The 21,739-nt window shown below is 42.1% G+C and overlaps 1 protein-coding gene across 1 annotated transcript in view; it reads left to right on the top strand.

Moving 5' to 3' along the window:
• LOC133538907 (voltage-dependent calcium channel gamma-3 subunit-like) overlaps positions 1-20,942 on the top strand; it is a 32,660-nt gene extending 11,718 nt beyond the window's left edge. The window contains exons 2-4 of the mRNA XM_061880803.1: positions 11,595-11,678; positions 19,320-19,460; positions 19,522-20,942. Coding sequence (XP_061736787.1) covers positions 11,595-11,678; positions 19,320-19,460; positions 19,522-20,051 — 755 coding nt within the window. The 3' untranslated portion in view covers positions 20,052-20,942. The remainder of the gene's footprint in view (positions 1-11,594; positions 11,679-19,319; positions 19,461-19,521) is intronic.
• Positions 20,943-21,739: the final 797 nt, after the last annotated feature.

Here is a 21,739-nt window from a genome sequence, read left to right as displayed (position 1 = left end):
AATTAGTATGAAGATTTGGTGTAAACACTATAACAGAGGTCGGCAACCCACGGCTCTTTAGCGCCGCTCTAGTGGCTCTCTGGAGCTTTTTCAAAAATATATGAAAAATGGAAATGCTGAGGGGAAAAAAAACATATTTTTTGTTTTAATTTGGTTTCTGTAGGACATGGGTGTCAAACTCTGGCCCGCGGGCCAAATATGGCCCGCCGTGTACTTTCATTTGGCCCTTGAGGCAATATCAAATTAACATTAGAGCTGGCCGGCCGCTTTAACGCCACATTCACCGCTAATACTCGTCAACCGTCCCGATTTTCCCGGGAGACTCCCGAAGTTCAGTGCCCCACCCGAATTTCTCCCGATTTCCCCCCGGACAACAATCTTGGGGGTGGGCCCTAAAAACACTGCCTTTGGCGTTCTCTACAATCTGTCGCCACGTCCGCTTTTACTCCATACAAACAGCGTGCTGGCCCAGTCACATTATATATGCAACTTATACACACAAACAAGTGAATGCAATTCATACTTGGTCAACAGCCATACAGGTCACACTGAGGGTGGCCGTATAAACAACTTTAACACTGTTACAAATATGTGCCACACTGTGAACCCACACCAAACAAGAATGACAAGCAATTTGGGAGAACATCCACACTGTAACACAATAGAACAAATACCCAAAACCACTTGCGGCACTAACTCTTTCAGGACGCTACAATATACACCCCCGTTACCACTTAAAATGTTTTTATTTGATATGCCATTGATATTTTTTAATTATTATTATTTGAAATTTGATTTTGCATGTCACTATAAATGCATTGCATTATATAAGCCTTGCCTGTTCCATATTCAATGCAAAACTTGTTTGGGTCCCTATTAAAAGGTTCATTTGTTCAACCTTGGCCCAGGGCTTTGTTCGGTTTTAAAACTTTGGCCCACTCTGTATTTGAGTTTGACACCCCTGCTGTAGGAGGACAAACATGACACAAACCTCCCTAATTGCTATAAAGCACACTGTTTATATTAAAAATGCTTCACTGATTCCAGTATTTGGCGAGCGCCGTTTTGCCCTACTAATTTTGCCAGTCCTTGAACTCACCGTGGTTTGTTTACATCAGGGGTCACCAACGCGGTGCCCGCGGGCACCAGGTCGGCCGTAAGGACCAGATGAGTCGCCTGCTGGCCTGTTCTAAAAATAGCTCAAATAGCAGCACTTACCAGTGAGCTGCCTCTATATTTTACATTTTATTTATTTACTAGCAAGCTGGTCTCGCTTTGCTCGACATTTTTAATTCTAAGAGAGACAAAACTCAAATAGAATACACACATTTTCACAACCATTTAACATAATTGCAGTATCTGAAACTTGGATTAACAGTGAAAACGTGTCAGATTTTCACTGGATGGTTATGACTTTATTAATATAAATAGACAAAACAAGGGGGGTGGAGGGGTGGCAATCTATCTATGTATGTGGATAGCACCTTGAGATTCAAACGTCTGGATGATATGACAACTGTGGTTGATAACCTACTTGAATGTCTAACGGTTGAAATTTGTATGGAAAAAAGTAGAAATGTCATTATTAGTTGTGTATACAGATCACCAGGTGCAAGCATTGCACATTTTACAGATTGGATGGAATGCCTGTTTTCAAAGAAAAGTAATGTTAATAAAGCTGTCTTCATTTGTGGAGACTTTAATATCGACCTTTTAAATCCCAGTAAAAATAACGATATAGTTAATTTCATTGACACAATGTACAGTATAAGTTTATATCCCAAAATCACCAGACCTAGTCGAATTTCATCCCACTCTGCCACTCTAATCGACAACATATTTACCAACGATATTGAAAATAAGACCGTAAGTGGGCTATTGATCAAAGATATCACTGACCACCTCCCAGTTTTTCTGATATTTGATGGTAACTACAGGACAAAAAATTAGAAAAGCCAACCCAATACAGAAGAACGAGATCAGAGGAATCCATTAGTTCATTTAAACATGATTTACTGGAGCAGAATTGGGATGTAATTTATGAAGATGGTGATGTTAATAGTGCTTACAATATATTTTTGAGAATATTTAGGTCATTATATGATAAAAAATTGCCCAATAAAAGAATGCATCAGCAAAAGAAAGCATGCTAATTGTCCTTGGATCACAAAGGGATTGCAAAATGCTTGCAAAAAAGAAAAACACTCTTTACAGGGAATTTATAAGATTGAAAACAAAAGAAGCAGAAAATAAATATAAAAAATATAAAAACAAGTTAACTAATATTATGAGGTCAAATAAGAGGGATTATTATAAGAAATTACTAGATGATAATAAAAATAATATCAAAGGAATATGGAATTTATTAAACAGTATTATAAGAAACAGTACCTCTTCAAATAACTATCCAACGTATTTCATGAATGATGGTAAAGAAAATGATAACATTGAAGATGTAGCTAAGGCCTTCAATAAATTCTTTGTAAGTATTGGACCCGAATTTGCAGCAAAAATCCCAGATCCACGGACAACTGGTAAAAATATGGAGGGATTGTTGGAGTTAAATCTCAATTCTATGTTTTTAAATGGAGTGGGTGAAGAAGAAGTGTTGGATATTGTAAACAAATGTAAGAACAAAATGTCCACAGACTGCAATGACATTAGTATGGCATTGGTGAAAAATGTCATTACAGGAATATCAAAACCATTAACATATATCTGTAATCTGTCATTTCAAACCGGCACATTTCCGAAAGAAATGAAACTAGCTAAAGTTATACCTCTGTTTAAAACTCGGAGCAAACACCACTTCACAAACTATAGACCCGTCTCTTTACTTCCACAATTCCCTAAAATATTGGAAAAACTATTCAATAACAGGTTAGATGCATTTATAGAAAAACATAATTTACTCCCTGACTGTCAATATGGGTTTAGATCAAACAGATCTACATCAATGGCAATCATTGAAACAATAGAGGAAATCACAAATGCCATGGACAAGAAACAATATGCAATGGGAATATTTATTGATCTAAAACAAGCATTTGACAAAATTAACCATGATATATTAATCAATGAAATGAAAAAGTGTGGAATCAGGGGAGTTGTACTAGACTGGCTTAAAAGTTACTTAAATAAGAGACAACAGTTTGTGAAGTTGGGGAATTGCTGTTCATCGTGTTTGGACATTGCTTGTGGTGTCCCCCAGGGGTCAGTGTTGGGGCCAAAATTGTTCATCCTGTATATAAATGATATCTGTAAAGTGTCTACAAAATTGAAATTAGTGTTATTTGCTGATGACACTAATATTTTTTGTTCAGGGGATGATTTAAATCAATTACAGGAAGTCATTATGGAAGAAATGAGTAAACTAAAAGCTTGGTTTGACTATAATAAATTGTCATTAAACCTAACTAAGACTAAGTTAATGCTGTTTGGAAAGAGGACACGTGAAACAAGGGTACAGATACAAATAGATGGGGTGGATATTGAAAGGGTTTTTGAAATAAAATTCCTTGGAGTTACAATTGATTATCAAATTAACTGGAAACCACATATAAAACATGTACAGTCCAAGCTGTCAAGAAGCCTCTCAGTAATAAATAAAGCAAAGCAGGTTCTAGATCACAAATCACTCCACATTCTCTACTGTTCATTAGTTTTACCATATTCAACCTACTGTGTGGAAGTCCGGGCGAATAATTATAAAAGCTCATTAAACTCAATAACTATACTTCAGAAAAGAGCTGTACGCATCATCAACAAGGTTGGATATCTGGACCATACTCATTCACTATTTTTACAGTCAAAAATATTGAAATTTAATTATATTATTTTGTATCAAACTGCACAAATAATGTATAAAGCCAAAATAAATAAACTCCCAGGAAGCATTCAAAAATTGTTCAGCACACGAGAGGGGGATTATAATTTAAGGGGAAATTTTAATTTCAAACGACCATCAAAAGTTTTTTTTATTTCAATCTGTGGAGTGAAACTATGGAATGGTTTGAATGTGGAGTTAAAGCAATGTCCAAACATAAACCAGTTTAAAAAGAAGTTTAGGTACATGGTATTCCAGAGGTACAGACATGAAGAAGGGCTTTGATATTGGGTTTCTTGTGTTACAAAAGAGTTAGGGGCTGCCCATTGAGGCACTGGTACTGCTGTTTTTTTGTTTTTTTTTTCATGATACTATTTCCATGAGCACTTGTGGTAACGGTGTGGCTATGTATGTATGTATATATTTATCATTTATTTATATACAAGTTCGTTAAGTTTGTACATAGAGTGAACAAGGAAGTTCGAGCTCAGAGTAATTTATGATTTAAAGAAAAGGGGTGGGATTAAATAAGTGTATACTTCTTCTCACCCCTTTTCAAATATGTAAAAAAAAAAAAAAAAGTCGAATGCACATTTGTTTTTTTTGTTTTTTTTATTCTCCATTGTTTTCATTTTTTTATAATAGCAGTTAAGGCTATAGCACTGTATTGGATCATGCTTGCTCTTGTTTGTTTTGTTTTTTTGCATATTTGAAATAAAAATATATCAATCAATAAAAAAAATATATCAATTTGAAAATCCAAGAAAATGTTTTAAAGACTTGGTCTTCACTTATTTAATTAAATTCATTTATTTTTTTACTTCGCTTCTTATAACTTTCAGAAAGACAATTTTAGAGGAAAAATACAATCTTAAAAATGATTTTAGGATTTTTAAACACATATACCTTTTTACCTTTTAAATTCCATCCTCTTCCTTCCTGACAATTTAAATCAATGTTGAAGTAAATTCATTTTTTTTATTGTAAAGAATGATAATTACATTTCAATTTAATTCTTCATCTTATCTTCTGTTTTTTCGACAAAGAATATTTGTGAAATGTTTCTTCAAACTTATGATTAAAATTCAAAAAAATTATTCTGGAAAATCTAGAAAATCTGTAGAATCAAATTTAAATCTTATTTCAAAGTCTTTTGAATTTCTTTTAAAATTTTTGTTCTGGAAAATCTAGAAGAAAAAATGATTTGTCTTTGTATATATGTAATATAGCTTGGTCCAATTTGTTATATATTCTAACAAAGTGCAGATTGGATTTCATCCTATTTGAAACATGACATCAAAATTCTAAAATTCATCTTAATCAGGAAAAAATACTAATGATGTTACAATTTTTTTTTTTTTTTTTTCAAAAAGATTTGAATGAGCTATTTTTATTAATAATAACATAGAGTTAAAGGTAAATTGAGTAAATTAGCTATTTCTGGCAATTTATTTAAGTGTGTATCAAACTGGTAACCCTTCGCATTAATCAGTTCCCAAGAAGTAGCTCTTGGTTTCAAAAAGGTTAGTGACCCCTGGTTTGCATGTACAACTTTCTCCGACTTTCTAGGACGTGTTTTATGCCACTTCTTTTTCTGTCACATTTTGTCCACCAAACTTATAACGTTGTGCATGAATGCACAAAGGTGAGTTTTGTTGATGTTATTGACTTGTGTGGAGTGTTAGTCAGACATATTTGGTCACTGCATGACTGCAAGCTAATCGATGCTAACATGCTATTCAGGCTAGCTGTAGAATAGAATAGAATAGAATAGAAAATAGTTTTATTGTCATTATTGCAATGAAGAGGTTCAAAGAACAACAAAATTGGAGCAGATCCCCTAAGGTTCATATACAATATGGTAATATAAATAGTAAAAAAAAGTTAGAGATGTATCTATGTATATGTATATATATCCACACAGATGCATATATGCATGCATATGAATATATATACACACATACATATAACATTATTGCACATTGTATTCCGAAAAAATAGAAAAAAAATGTAAACATTACACATGAGGACATGATGGACATATTGTGCTCACTCAGTGCCTGTTTAATGCTACTATGGCTCTTGGGTAAAAGCTGTTTTTTAGTCTATTGGTGCTCGCTTTTAGCACCCTGTAGCGTCTGCCTGAGGGTAGTAGTTCCAGGTGGCTGTGCCCAGGGTGGAACGGGTCTTTCAGGATGCTCTGTGCTTTCCTGAGACAGCGGGAGGGGGCATACGATGATCTTCTGGGCGGTCTTTATGACTCTCTGGAGCGCCGTTCTGTCTGCGGCCGTGCAGCTGCTGAACCACACACGGATGCAGTAGGTCAGGATGCTCTCAATGGAGCACTGGTAGAAGGACACCAGCAGTTCCTGTGAGAGGTGGTTGTTCCTGAGTATTCTCAGGAAGTGCAGTCTCTGGTATGCCTTCTTGATGGTAGCCGTGGTGTTGGTGCTCCAGGATAGGTCGTTGGCCAGGTGGACTCCCAGGAAGCGGACGTTAGAGACCCTCTCCACACAGTCACCACTGATGATCAGGGGCAGGATGTCCGTTTTTTTTCCTCCTGAAGTCTATGACCAGTTCCTTGGTCTTGGAGGTGTTCAGGGCCAGGTTGTTGACTTTGCACCAATCCGACAGCTTCTCCACCTCATCCCAATATGCAGCCTCGTCTCCCTCCGAGATGAGCCCCACTACGGTGGTGTCATCCGCAAATTTGATGATGGAGTTGCTGGAGTGGGCAGGTGTGCAGTCGTATGTGTAGATGGAGTAGAGAAGGGGGCTCAGCACGCAGCCTTGTGGAGAGCCGGTACTGAGGTACAGGCTCGATGACATGTGGCGACCCAACTGCACCCTCTGGGGGCGGTTGGATAAGAAGTCCTTAATCCACATGCAGATGGAGTTCGATAGACCCAGGTCTGAGAGTTTGGACACCAGTCTATCAAGTATAACGGTGTTAAATGCCGAACTATAATCAGAGGTGTGTAGTAACGCACTACATTTACTCCGTTACATTTCCTTGAGTAACTTTTGGGATTAATTGTACTTCTACGAGTAGTTTTTATGCAACATACTTTTACTTGAGTATATTTATAGAGAAGAAACGCTACTTTTACTCCGTTCCATTTATCTACATTCAGCTCGCTACTCGCTGCTTTTTTTATCGATCTATTAATGTTTGTTTTGGTTAATGACAGAGCTTCAAAGTAGGATGTACGCATGCTTGCGTTTCACCAATCACATGCAGTCACTGGTGACGTTGGACCAATCAAACAGAGCCAGGCGGTCACATGACCCGACTTAAACAAGTTGAAAAATGTATTGGGGTGTTACCATTTAGTGGTCAATTGTACGAATATGTACTGTACTGTGCAATCTACTAATAAAAGTTTCAATCAATCAATCAAAAGTGTAAAGGAAAAAAAGACACGTTTTATTTCAACCGTAGTTCCCGTCAAAAGCCTAAAGACTGATCGCACAGTTCCTGTCTTCACAATAAAAGTGCCGCTCCATCGCGCCTGTGTTAAGAAAATAAGAGTCTCCGAAAGCCAGCGCAAACAAGCTAGCAAACTACGGAGTTTGCCGCCAATGTATTTCTTGTAAAGTGTATAAAAACGAATATGGAAGCTGGACAAATAAGATGCCAAAAACCAATGACTTTCATGTGGTATTAGACAGAAAAGAGGAACTTTTTTTCTCCTCCATTTGAAAACGTGGACGTCTGATTCCAATCAATGCAAGTCATCAGAATCAGGTAATACACCTACTTATATTCTTGTCTTCATGAAAGATGGGAATCTATGTGTTAAACATGGATGTATATTCATTAAAACACCTTCAACATGTGAACAAAAACAGCAAAATAAATAAATATAAATGATATACTGTATATATATATATATATATATATATATATATATATATATATATATATTTACATATATATATGATTTGTGTGTGTATGTATGCTATGTGTGTGTATAAATGATATGTGTGTGTATGTATATATGAGGTAGATCACCTCGACTTTTGTCATTTACTAAGTAATTGATAAACGTTGAAAAACTTATTGGGGTGTTACCATTTAGTGGTCAATTGTACGAAATATGTACTGTACTGCACAATCTACTAATACAAGTTTTAATCAATCAATCAATCAATCAATCAATCAATCAAATCAATGAAAGCCTACTGAGGCTATGGTGTTGTTAAGTTATTGTGGCTCAATGTGCCATTTTTTTATTTTATTTTAATGTACTATTATTTAATATATATTATTGTTTTAGTTGCTTAAGAGATATTCTTGGCTCTGAATTTGCTCATTGCTATTTTTATGTTTTTGTGCATTATTTGTTGCCGTAATCAGGTTACTCATCAGTTACTCAGTACTTGAGTAGTTTTTTCACAACATACTTTTTACTCAAGTAAATATTTGGGTGACTACTCCTTACTTTTACTTAAGTAATAAATCTCTAAAGTAACTGTACTCTTACTTGAGTACAATTTCTGGCTACTCTACCCACCTCTGACTATAATCCACAAAAAGCAGCCGCACGTAGCTCCCCCCCATCCCCGTATGTACATATTGCATCATTATGCCTCATTTGTAGCTATATTTGAGCTCATTTAGTTTCCTTTAAGTCCTCTTAATTAAATTTATATCTCATGACGCACTATCTGTATGTAATACTGTATGTCTTTTACATTTTTGCGGCTCCAGACAGATTTGTTTTTTTATTTTTGGTCCAATATGGCTCTTTCAACATTTTGGGTTGCCGACCCCTGAACTATACGATCACACCCAAATGTTGTTTGTAAAATGAAACTGTGTTTTATTATGTCAAACATCAGAACTGTAAAGCCTTCCAAGTGAGAATCCCGTGACCCAAGTGGACTCACAGTCTCACAATTTGCACTGTTTTGCAGGACACTGTAGTAAAAGAAATTCATAACCCCCCTGGTGCCAGTGATATGTTGAAGCAACTGCAGTGTGGAGCTGCATTTTGCCACATACACTTGTGGACCGTCACATAGAGGCAAAAAAACCCAAACAGAAGGTCAGTCATTGGAAGAATAACCTGCGCTAAAGCGGAGAGATCGATGCTGAAGTCCATCAGACATCCCATTAAGCGTTATGCAAGTCACTATTGAAGGTGTACTGGGTCAAAGTATGTTATGCAATAAAAGATTGGTGTCCAAAGTGCGGCCCCCACATTCTAAATATACTAGTACAAAATTAAACATTAAAATGAGGAATAAAAGAGTGAAGAGCTGAGATGGAAAAAGTTGCAATGTTGACTCTAAAAACACAAAGGCTGAGGTTTCTTGCTCTATGACTCATTGCAAAAAAAATAAAATAATTCAAATCAATTTTCTTATGAGTCATCGACCAATTGAAGGCTTCAATTACTTCGCATCAAAACATTTACTTTCAAATATTTTTTGTGGGGAAATTTATTTTCAGTATTTGCCGTATAAAAACCAAATGTTTATTATTTTTTCGACAAAAAGGGCTTGAAACACACAAAAAAAACATTACAAAAAATCATAAATACAATTTGAAATTGATCAAGAGTTTTAAGCATTGAAATAAAAAAGAATTAAAAATTCCATACATGACTTATTTTTACCACTTTTTTTGAGTGGGTCTTTTTGGGTCAGGAGACTTTTAGAGCAATTTTATTTTGAAACTGTCAGTGCTTCAAAAAATCCTAATAAATCAAAATCCATCCATCCATCCATTTTCTACCGCTTATTCCCTTTTGGGGTCGCGGGGGGCGCTGGCGCCTATCTCAGCTACAATCGGGCGGAAGGCGGGGTACACCCTGGACAAGTCGCCATCTCATCGCAGGGCCAACACAGATAGACAGACAACATTCACACTCACATTCACACACTATCAATGTTGTTAAAAATCATTGACTTGTTTAGGGGCCCTAATACTACATAGCAAATATCCTACAAGTAAATTTTGTCATATTTTCTAATAAAATCACTTCACTTACACACACACACACACACACACACACACACACACACACACACACACACACAAAACTATTGTCCATCCATCCATCCATTTTCTACCGCTTATTCCCTTTCGGGGTCACGGGGGGCGCTGGCGCCTATCTCAGCTACAATCGGGCGGAAGGCGGGGTACACCCTGGACAAGTCGCCACCTCATCGCAGGGCCAACACAGATAGACAGACAACATTCACACTCACATTCACACACTAGGGCCAATTTAGTGTTGCCAATCAACCTATCCCCAGGTGCATGTCTTTGGAAGTGGGAGGAAGCCGGAGTACCCGGAGGGAACCCACGCATTCACGGGGAGAACATGCAAACTTATTGTCAATAACAAAAATAAAACAAGGCATGGAGGGTTTGAGGACAAAACATTTTCCACATTTGAGGCATCCAAAGATGTTTGCTAATGTAGCCTGTTCTGTGATATACTTTAAAGCAGGGGTCACCAACGCGGTGCCCGCGGGGACCAGGTCGCCCGTAAGGACCAGATGAGTCGCCCGCTGGCCTGTTCTAAAAATAGCTCAAATAGCAGCACTTACCAGTGAACTGCCTCTATTTTTTAAATTGTATTTATTTACTAGCAAGCTGGTCTCGCTTTGCTCGACATTTTTAATTCTAAGAGGGACAAAACTCAAATAGAATTTGAAAATCCAGGAAAATATTTAAAAGACTAGGTCTTTACTTGTTTAAATGAAATCATTTAGTTTTTTACTTTGCTTCTTATAACTTTCAGAAAGACAATGTGAGAGAAAAAATACAACCTTAAAAATGATTTTAGGATTTTTAAACACATATACCTTTTTACCTTTTAAATTTCTTTCTCTTCCTTCCTGACAATTTAAATCAATGTTCAAGTATTTTTTTTTTGGTAAAGAATATTAAATACATTTTAATTTAATTCTTCATTTTAGCTTCTGTGTTTTTTTGACATGGAATATTTGTGAAATATTTCTTCAAACTTAGTATGATTATAATTCCCAAAAATTATTATGGCAGATCTAGAAAATCTTCAGAATCAAATTTAAATCTTATTTCAAAGTCTTTTGAATCTCTTTTAAGATTTTTGTTCTGGAAAATGTAGAAGAAATAATGATTTGTCTTTGTTAGAAATATAGCTTGGTCCAATTTGTTATATATTCTAACAAAATGCAGATTGGATTTTAACCTATTTAAAAACATGTCATCAAAATTCTAAAATTAATCTTAATCAGGAAAAATTACTAATGATGTTCCATTAATTATTTTATGAATTTTTTCAAAAGGATTAGAATTAGCTTGTTTTTCTCTTCTTTTTTTCGGTTGAATTTTTAATTTTAAAGAGTCGAAATTGAAGATAAACTATGTTTCAAAATTTAATTTTAATTTTTTTTTATGTTTTCTCCTCTTTTAAACCGTTCAATTAAGTGTTTTTTTCATAATTTATTCTCTACAAAAAACCTTCTGTAAAAGGAAAAAAAAAGTATGACGGAATGACAGACAGAAATACCAATTTTTTTTATTTATAGATTTATTTATTAAGGGTAAATTGAGAAAATTGGCTATTTCTGGCAATTTATTTAAGTGTGTATCAAACTGGTAGCCCTTCACATTAATCACTACCCAAGAAGTAGCTCTTGGTTTCAAAAATGTTCGTGACCCCTGCTTTAAAGCATACAGGCTATACTAGCAAAGATGTTTGCTAGTATAGCCTGTACTGTGGTATACTTTAATCATCAAATGTGTGAATTGTTTTATTCCCTGCAGGAACATTCCGAGGCGTTTGCAAGGACATAGATCATTTTGCAGAGGATGCAGATTACGAGCAGGATGCTGCAGAATATTTGCTACGTGAGTACCACACCAGTGCCATAACAATTTGTGACTCATTGCGGGCGTGGTGCCAGGCGGAACTCTCCGCGGGCCAATGGAAGAATTAGTAGAGATAGCGGGCAGAATGTGAAGGACAAGCTGGACCAGGCTGATGTCCTCACGCTGCTGGACTCATTTGACAGAAAGACCAAGTCCTGGCAAACCACTCCACAAGCAATCACCACTCAAACTAATCTCAATTACAGTATCATCTCGTGCGGAGGTATAAAAGCAGCGGTATTTTAGTCAGGTCATTTAAATATTAAAGCCTCTAGACTACTAGGTACTAGCAGCTACACAACAGCTAAGCACATATTAGCACAAAAGCTAGATATTCTTACTAGTAAGTCCGAAGCTGCAGCCATCATGGCGCTGCTTTGTAAGCCACCACACCGTGTGGGGCGGCGGTATGCCTTGTAGTCCATGGGTGCGTGCATTGTCTGTCAGCTTAGAGGTCGCTCCGTTTGGCGTTCTCGGAACAGCGTCAACATATCGAGTGTTTTTGAAAAAGAGGGGAGGGGTTTTTCAGGGCGTCTTTCGCTGCTCTGGTCTCACTGGGGTGTTTACAGCACAGGGAGTCGAATTGTAGACGAGGATTGTTTTTTTGGTTAGGTGAGCAAACACATTCCAAAAGGTGGCTCTCACATAATTTCACAGAGCACAGGGCAAAGCTTATCCGAGATGTTATCCAATTTGCAATTCAATTCCGAGATCACCAAAGTCCGGGTGCTCACAGCTCGGCCCAACACATCCATCGCGATGGGAGAGGGAGGGGAAATGCGTCCGCCTTTGTTCTGAGCTTTAGACTTAGAAAATCTTTATTGTCCCCGAGGGGCAATTTGGTTTGCAGCAGTAGTCATTAAAAACGAGGTACGACAGTAAAATCGAGGTTTAACAGTAAAAACGATGTACAACAGCAAAAACGAGGTACGACAGTAAACACGAGGTTTAACAGTAAAAACGATGTACAACAGCAAAAACGAGGTACGACAGTAAAAACGAGGTTTAACAGTAAAAACGATGTACAACAGCAAAAACAAGGTACGACAGTAAAAACGAGGTACGACAGTAAACACGAGGTTTAACAGTAAAAACGAGGTACGACAGTAAACACGAGGTTTAACAGTAAAAACGAGGTACGACAGTAAACACGAGGTTTAACAGTAAAAACGAGGTAAACCAGCAAAAACGAGGTACGACAGCAAAAACGAGGTTCAACAGTAAAAATTAGGTAGTAAAAACGAGGTTCAACAGTAAAAACGAGGTAGTAAAAACGAGGTACGACAGTAAACACGGGGTTTAACAGTAAAAACGAGGTACAACAGCAAAAACGAGGTACGAGATTAAAAACGAGGTACGACAGTAAACATGAGGTTTAACAGTAAAAACGAGGTACAACAGCAAAAACGAGGTACGACAGTAAAAACGAGGTTCGACAGTAAAAACGAGGTAGTAAAAACGAGGTAAGACAGTAAAAACGAGGTAGTAAAAACGAGGTTCAACAGTAAAAACGAGGTTCAACAGTAAAAACAAGGTAGTAAAAACGAGGTAGTAAAAACTAGGTAGTAAAAACGAGGTACAACAGCAAAAACAAGTTACAAATACATAAAACATATACAACATACAAACCATTATGAAGGCATTGAACTAAAAACATTTGTAATCCAATAAAAATTACTCATGTGGCATCCCACTAAGGTGACTGCATAGCAGCTAAGCTTGTTTAAGAGCCAGCGTGAGACCTCCATGGTTGAAAGGTGTCTCTCCCTCCCCCTCCCTGAAACCTCCATAGTTGAAAGGTCTCTCTCCCTCCCAGAAACCTCCATGGTTGAAAGGTGTCTCTCCCTCCCAGAAACCTCCATGGTTGAAAGGTGTCTCTCCCTCCCCCTCCCAGAAACCTCCATAGTTGAAAGGTCTCTCTCCCTCCCAGAAACCTCCATGGTTGAAAGGTCTCTCTCCCTCCCAGAAACCTCCATGGTTGAAAGGTCTCTCTCCCTCCCAGAAACCTCCATGGTTGAAAGGTCTCTCTCCCTCCCAGAAACCTCCAAGGTTAAAAGGTGTCTCTCCCTCCCAGAAACCTCCATGGTTGAAAGGTGTCTCTCCCTCCCAGAAACCTCCATGGTTGAAAGGTGTCTCTCCCTCCCAGAAACCTCCATGCTTGAAAGGTGTCTCTCCCTCCCAGAAACCTCCATGGTTGAAATGTGTCTCTCCCTCCCAGAAACCTCCAAGGTTGAAAGGTGTCTCTCCCTCCCAGAAACCTCCATGGTTGAAAGGTGTCTCTCCCTCCCAGAAACCTCCATGTTTGAAAGATGTCTCTCCCTCCCCCTCCCAGAAACCTCCATAGTTGAAAGGTCTCTCTCCCTCCCAGAAACCTCCATGGTTGAAAGGTGTCTCTCCCTCCCAGAAAACTCCATGGTTGAAAGGTGTCTCTCCCTCCCCCTCCCAGAAACCTCCATAGTTGAAAGGTGTCTCTCCCTCCCCCTCCCAGAAACCTCCATAGTTGAAAGGTCTCTCTCCCTCCCAGAAACCTCCATGGTTGAAAGGTGTCCCTCCCTCCCAGAAACCTCCATGGTTGAAAGGTGTCTCTCCCTCCCAGAAACCTTCATAGTTGAAAGGTATCTCTCCCTCCCAGAAACCTCCATGGTTGAAAGGTCTCTCTCCCTCCCAGAAACCTCCATGGTTGAAAGGTCTCTCTCCCTCCCAGAAACCTCCAAGGTTGAAAGGTGTCTCTCCCTCCCAGAAACGTCCATGGTTGAAAGGTGTCTCTCCCTCCCAGAAACCTCCATGCTTGAAAGGTGTCTCTCCCTCCCAGAAACCTCCATGCTTGAAAGGTGTCTCTCCCTCCCAGAAACCTCCATGGTTGAAAGGTGTCTCTCCATCCCAGAAACCTCCATGGTTGAAAGGTGTCTCTCCCTCCCAGAAACCTCCATAGTTGAAAGGTCTCTCTCCCTCCCAGAAACCTCCATGGTTGAAAGGTCTCTCTCCCTCCCAGAAACCTCCAAGGTTGAAAGGTGCCTCTCCCTCCCAGAAACCTCCATGGTTGAAAGGTGTCTCTCCCTCCCAGAAACCTCCATGGTTGAAAGGTGTCTCTCCCTCCCCCTCCTAGAAACCTCCATAGTTGAAAGGTCTCTCTCCCTCCCAGAAACCTCCATGGTTAAAAGGTGTCTCTCCCTCCCAGAAAACTCCATGGTTGAAAGGTGTCTCTCCCTCCCCCTCCCAGAAACCTCCATAGTTGAAAGGTGTCTCTCCCTCCCCCTCCCAGAAACCTCCATGGTTGAAAGGTGTCCCTCCCTCCCAGAAACCTCCATGGTTGAAAGGTGTCTCTCCCTACCAGAAACCTCCATGGTTGACGGGTGTCTCTCCCTCCCAGAAACCTCCATGCTTGAAAGGTGTCTCTCCCTCCCAGAAACCTCCATGGCTGAAAGGTGTGTCTCCCTCCACCTCCCAGAAACCTCCATAGTTGAAAGGTCTCTCTCCCTCCCAGAAACCTCCATGGTTGAAAGGTCTCTCTCCCTCCCAGAAACCTCCATGGTTGAAAGGTGTCTCACCCTCCCAGAAACCTCCATGCTTGAAAGGTGTCTCTCCCTCCCAGAAACCTCCATGGTTGAAAGGTGTCTCTCCCTCCCAGAAACCTCCATGGTTGAAAGGTGTCTCTACCTCCCCCTCCCAGAAACCTCCATAGTTGAAAGGTCTCTCTCCCTCCCAGAAACCTCCATGGTTGAAAGGTCTCTCTCCGTCCCAGAAACCTCCATGGTTGAAAGGTCTCTCTCCCTCCCAGAAACCTCCAAGGTTGAAAGGTGTCTCTCCCTCCCAGAAACCTCCATGGTTGAAAGGTGTCTCTCCCTCCCAGAAACCTCCATGGTTGAAAGGTGTCTCTCCCTCCCAGAAACCTCCAAGGTTGAAAGGTGTCTCTCCCTCCCAGAAACCTCCATGGTTGAAAGGTGTCTCTCCCTCCCAGAAACCTCCATGCTTGAAAGGTGTCTCTCCCTCCCAGAAACCTCCATGGTTGAAAGGTGTCTCTCCCTCCCTATAAACCTCCATGGTTGAAAGGTGTCTCTCCCTCCCAGAAACCTCCATAGTTGAAAGGTCTCTCTCCCTCCCAGAAACCTCCATGGTTGAAAGGTCTCTCTCCCTCTCAGAAACCTCCAAGGTTGAAAGGTGCCTCTCCCTCCCAGAAACCTCCATGGTTGAAAGGTGTATCTCCCTCCCAGAAACCTCCATGGTTGAAAGGTGTCTCTCCCTCCCCCTCCCAGAAACCTCCATAGTTGAAAGGTCTCTCTCCCTCCCAGAAACCTCCATGGTTGAAAGGTATCTCTCCTTCCCCCTCCCAGAAACCTCCATGGTTGAAAGGTGTCTCTCCCTTCCCGTCCCAGAAACCTCCATGGTTGAAAGGTGTCCCTCCCTCCCAGAAACCTCCATGGTTGAAAGGTGTCTCTCCCTCCCAGAAACCTCCATGGTTGACGGGTGTCTCTCCCTCCCAGAAACCTCCATGCTTGAAAGGTGTCTCTCCCTCCCAGAAACCTCCATGGCTGAAAGGTGTCTCTCCCTCCCCCTCCCAGAAACCTCCATAGTTGAAAGGTCTCTCTCCCTCCCAGAAACCTCCGTGGTTGAAAGGTGTCTCTTCCTCCCAGAAACCTCCATGGTTGAAAGGTGTCTCTCCCTCCCAGAAACCTCCATGGTTGAAAGGTGTCTCTCCCTCCCCCTCCCAGAAACCTCCATAGTTGAAAGGTCTCTCTCCCTCCCAGAAACCTCCATGGTTGAAAGGTCTCTCTCCCTCCCAGAAACCTCCATGGTTGAAAGGTGTCTCTCCCTCCCAGAAACCTCCATGGTTGAAAGGTGTCTCTCCCTCCCAGAAACCTCCATAGTTGAAAGGTCTCTCTCCCTCCCAGAAACCTCCATGGTTGAAAGGTGTCTCTCCCTCCCAGAAACCTCCATGGTTGAAAGGTGTCTCTCCCTCCCAGAAACCTCCATGGTTGAAAGGTCTCTCTCCCTCCCAGAAACTTCCAAGGTTGAAAGGTGTCTCTCCCTCCCAGAAACCTCCATGGTTGAAAGGTGTCTCTCCCTCCCAGAAACCTCCATGGTTGAAAGGTGTCTCTCCCTCCCAGAAACCTCCATGCTTGAAAGGTGTCTCTCCCTCCCAGAAACCTCCATGCTTGAAAGGTGTCTCTCCCTCCAAGAAACCTCCATGGTTGAAAGTTGTCTCTCCCTCCCAGAAACCTCCATAGTTGAAAGGTCTCTCTCCCTCCCAGAAACCTCCATGTTTGAAAGGTCTCTCTCCCTCCCAGAAACCTCCAAGGTTGAAAGGTGTCTCTCCCTCCCAGAAACCTCCATGGTTGAAAGGTGTCTCTCCCTCCCAGAAACCTCCATGGTTGAAAGGTGTCTCTCCCTCCCTATAAACCTCCATGGTTGAAAGGTGTCTCTCCCTCCCAGAAACCTCCATAGTTGAAAGGTCTCTCTCCCTCCCAGAAACCTCCATGGTTGAAAGGTCTCTCTCCCTCTCAGAAACCTCCAAGGTTGAAAGGTGCCTCTCCCTCCCAGAAACCTCCATGGTTGAAAGGTGTATCTCCCTCCCAGAAACCTCCATGGTTGAAAGGTGTCTCTCCCTCCCCCTCCCAGAAACCTCCATAGTTGAAAGGTCTCTCTCCCTCCCAGAAACCTCCATGGTTGAAAGGTATCTCTCCTTCCCCCTCCCAGAAACCTCCATGGTTGAAAGGTGTCTCTCCCTTCCCCTCCCAGAAACCTCCATGGTTGAAAGGTGTCCCTCCCTCCCAGAAACCTCCATGGTTGAAAGGTGTCTCTCCCTCCCAGAAACCTCCATGGTTGACGGGTGTCTCTCCCTCCCAGAAACCTCCATGCTTGAAAGGTGTCTCTCCCTCCCAGAAACCTCCATGGCTGAAAGGTGTCTCTCCCTCCCCCTCCCAGAAACCTCCATAGTTGAAAGGTCTCTCTCCCTCCCAGAAACCTCCGTGGTTGAAAGGTGTCTCTTCCTCCCAGAAACCTCCATGGTTGAAAGGTGTCTCTCCCTCCCAGAAACCTCCATGGTTGAAAGGTGTCTCTCCCTCCCCCTCCCAGAAACCTCCATAGTTGAAAGGTCTCTCTCCCTCCCAGAAACCTCCATGGTTGAAAGGTCTCTCTCCCTCCCAGAAACCTCCATGGTTGAAAGGTGTCTCTCCCTCCCAGAAACCTCCATGGTTGAAAGGTGTCTCTCCCTCCCAGAAACCTCCATAGTTGAAAGGTCTCTCTCCCTCCCAGAAACCTCCATGGTTGAAAGGTGTCTCTCCCTCCCAGAAACCTCCATGGTTGAAAGGTGTCTCTCCCTCCCAGAAACCTCCATGGTTGAAAGGTCTCTCTCCCTCCCAGAAACTTCCAAGGTTGAAAGGTGTCTCTCCCTCCCAGAAACCTCCATGGTTGAAAGGTGTCTCTCCCTCCCAGAAACCTCCATGGTTGAAAGGTGTCTCTCCCTCCCAGAAACCTCCATGCTTGAAAGGTGTCTCTCCCTCCCAGAAACCTCCATGCTTGAAAGGTGTCTCTCCCTCCAAGAAACCTCCATGGTTGAAAGTTGTCTCTCCCTCCCAGAAACCTCCATAGTTGAAAGGTCTCTCTCCCTCCCAGAAACCTCCATGTTTGAAAGGTCTCTCTCCCTCCCAGAAACCTCCAAGGTTGAAAGGTGTCTCTCCCTCCCAGAAACCTCCATGGTTGAAAGGTGTCTCTCCCTCCCAGAAACCTCCATGGTTGAAAGGTGTCTCTCCCTCCCAGAAACCTCCATGCTTGAAAGGTGTCTCTCCCTCCCAGAGACCTCCATGGTTGAAAGGTCTCTCTCCCTCCCAGAAACCTCCATGGTAGAAAGGTTTCTCTCCCTCCCAGAAACTTTCATGGTTGAAAGGTGTCTCTCCCTCCCAGAAACCTCCATGCTTGAAAGGTCTCCCTCCCTCCCAGAAACCTCCATGCTTGAAAGGTGTCTCTCCCTCCTAGAAACCTCCATGGTTGAAAGTTATCTTTCCCTCCCAGAAACCTCCATGCTTGAAAGGTGTCTCTCCCTCCCAGAAACCACCATGGTTGAAAGTTATCTTTCCCTCCCAGAAACCTCCATGCTTGAAATGTGTCTCTCACTCCCAGAAACCTCCATGCTTGAAAGGTGTCTCTCCCTCCCAGAAACCTCCATGGTTGAAAGGTGTCTCTCCCTCCCAGAAACCTCCATGGTTGAAAGGTCTCCCTCCCTCCCAGAAACCTCCATGGTTGAAAGTTATCTTTCCCTCCCAGAAACCTCCATGCTTGAAAGGTGTCTCTCCCTCCCAGAAACCACCATGGTTGAAAGGTATCTCTCCCTCCCAGAAACCTCCATGGTTGAAAGGTGTCTCTCCCTCCCAGAAACCTCCATGGTTGAAAGGTGTCTCTCCCTCCCAGAAACCTCCATGGTTGAAAGGTGTCTCTCCCTCCCAGAAACCTCCATGGTTGAAAGGTGTCTCTCCCTCCCAGAAACGTCCATGGTTGAAAGGTGTCTCTCCCTCCCAGAAACCTTCATGGTTGAAAGGTGTTTATCCCTCCCAGAAACGTCCATGGTTGAAAGGTGTTTCTCCCTCCCAGAAACGTCCATGGTTGAAAGGTGTCTCTCCCTCCCAGGCGCCGTGCGAGCATCCAGCCTCTTCCCCATCCTCAGCGTGGGCTTGCTGTTCCTCGGGGGCGTGTGCGTGGCGGCCAGCGAGTTCTACAAGTCCCGCCACAACGTCATCCTGACGGCAGGCATCCTCTTCGTCTCGGCAGGTGGGCCACCTCACTCGCACCCAGACAACGGGCATCACCATGGCAACCGTTTGCTCCTCAGGTCTCAGCAACATCATCGGCATCATCGTGTACATATCGGCCAACTCGGGCGACCCCAGCCAGAGCGACAACAAGAAGAGCTACTCCTACGGCTGGTCCTTCTACTTCGGGGCGCTGTCCTTCGTGCTGGCGGAGATGGTGGGCGTCCTGGCGGTGCATGTCTTCATCGAGAAGCACCGGCAGCTGCGCACCAAAGGCCGGCCCTCCCTCATCAAGCCGGCGCTTCCCCGCAGCTCATCGCAGTACCGCAAGCGCTATTACCATGGCCGGCCCCGCGGGTACAGCAACCGGAGCGACCACAGCACGGCCGAGTCCGCCTCCAACTCCCTCCGGGCGTCCCTGGTGCGGGAGAACTCGCTCTCCAAGGTGCTGGCCCCGCCCAGTTTGCCCACAACGTTGACGGGGAGCTCGGACTTTGTGTTGTACGCGCTGGCCTCGCCTCCGAAGGACGGTAATGTTGACATGTTGGACGGTTTAGCCGCTGACGACACCGGGAACTGTGCCGCAAGCAGGAGAACCACTCCGGTCTGAGAACTGAAAGAAGTCCAAATACTCCATGGCGACTTCAATACGACTTGTAGACCAAAAGATAAAAGAACATTTTGACATCCAGTAGAGTTTTTTTTCCAAAATGAGAGAGAAGCAGAGTGAAGCTGCTGGTCCTCCACATGGAGGACTTGGTTCAGGCATCTGGTCAGGATGCTCCTCCAACGCCTCTAGGCTACCTCAAGTTTGATCCTTTAAAATAAATTGTTTTTTTGTAAATAAGTAGTTTTTCCCCGTTTATGTCCCTATATCAACTAGAGCTCTGTCTGTTTTTTTATGGTTTATGCCCTTTTTTTGGCAGCACAGTGGAACAGGGGTTAGTGCACATGCCTCACAATATGAAGGTCTGAGTAGTCCTGGGTTCGATCCTGGGCTCGGGATCTTTCTGCGTGGAGTTTGCATGTTTTCCCCGTGACTGCGTGGGTTCCCTCCAGGTACTCTGGCTTCCTCCCACCTCCAAAGACATGCACCTGGGGATAGGCTCCTCCCACCTCCAAAGACATGCACCTGGGGATAGGCTCCTCCCACCTCCAAAGACATGCACCTGGGGATAGGCTCCTCCCACCTCCAAAGACATGCATCTGGGGATAGGCTCCTCCCACATCCAAAGACATGCACCTGGGGATAGGCTCCTCCCACCTCCAAGGACATGCACCTGGGGATAGGCCCTCCCACCTCCAAAGACATACACCTGGGGATAGGTTGATTGGCAACACTAAATGGTCCCTAGTGTGTGAATGTTGTCTGTCTAACTGTGTTGGCCCTGCGATGAGGTGGCGACTTGTCCAGGGTGTACCCCGCCTTCTGCCCAGATGCAGCTGAGATAGGCTCCAGCACCCCCCACGGCCCCAAAAGGGACAAGCTGTAGAAAATGAATGGATGGATATGCTCTTTTTGTCAGAACCGTTTTTATGGCAATAAACACAAAATGCAATATTATTCTCTCCCCCCCCCCCACCCCCTCAAAATGGCTAAATGTAATATTTGATGTGAAGTAATTGGAGCTTTAAATAGGCCAATAATTCATAGTATTGATTTTAATTCATAATTATTTTTCAACTACAACAGTCTTACTAAAACTCTTGAGGATCCATAAGGACCTTGTTCATAAAGGTGTTAAGAATAAGTTGTACACTTTTTTTAAGTCTCTGGATCAACTTCAGGTCTACCTGTCGTTTTCTTTTCAAAGTTTTATGCCCTTTGTCAAAACCTGGTTTTGAATGGCAAAAACACAAAATATTCTATGTAATAAAATAAAAGTGGCATATTTAATGTGAAGTAATTGGAGCCTTCAATTTAATTATTCATAACATTATTGTTTCAGCAATTTCTTTAAAGGCCCATTACAATTATTAGTAATCCAAAAGAGCCCCATTCATAAAAGTCTTAAGAATAAGTCAACCTTTTTTTTAATGCTTAATTAAATCTCTAAATAAACTTTAAATCTATCCATCCATCCATTTTCTACCGCTCATCCCATTAAAAGTTTTGATTATTTTTCAGTTTTTTTGTTTCATGCCCTTTTTTTTTGTCGGATAAACTGTATTACATACACAATATACAATATTTTCCACAAAAAATATTTTAAAGTGAAATTTTTGATGTGAACTAATATACGCCTTGAATAGGTCAATAATTAAACAATAATGTTCTATACTGACTTGTCCAGGGTG

This window comes from Nerophis ophidion, linkage group LG20 (genome assembly GCF_033978795.1).
Source record: "Nerophis ophidion isolate RoL-2023_Sa linkage group LG20, RoL_Noph_v1.0, whole genome shotgun sequence".
Lineage (NCBI taxonomy): Eukaryota > Metazoa > Chordata > Actinopteri > Syngnathiformes > Syngnathidae > Nerophis > Nerophis ophidion.
This window is presented reverse-complemented; position numbering and strand designations above follow the sequence as displayed.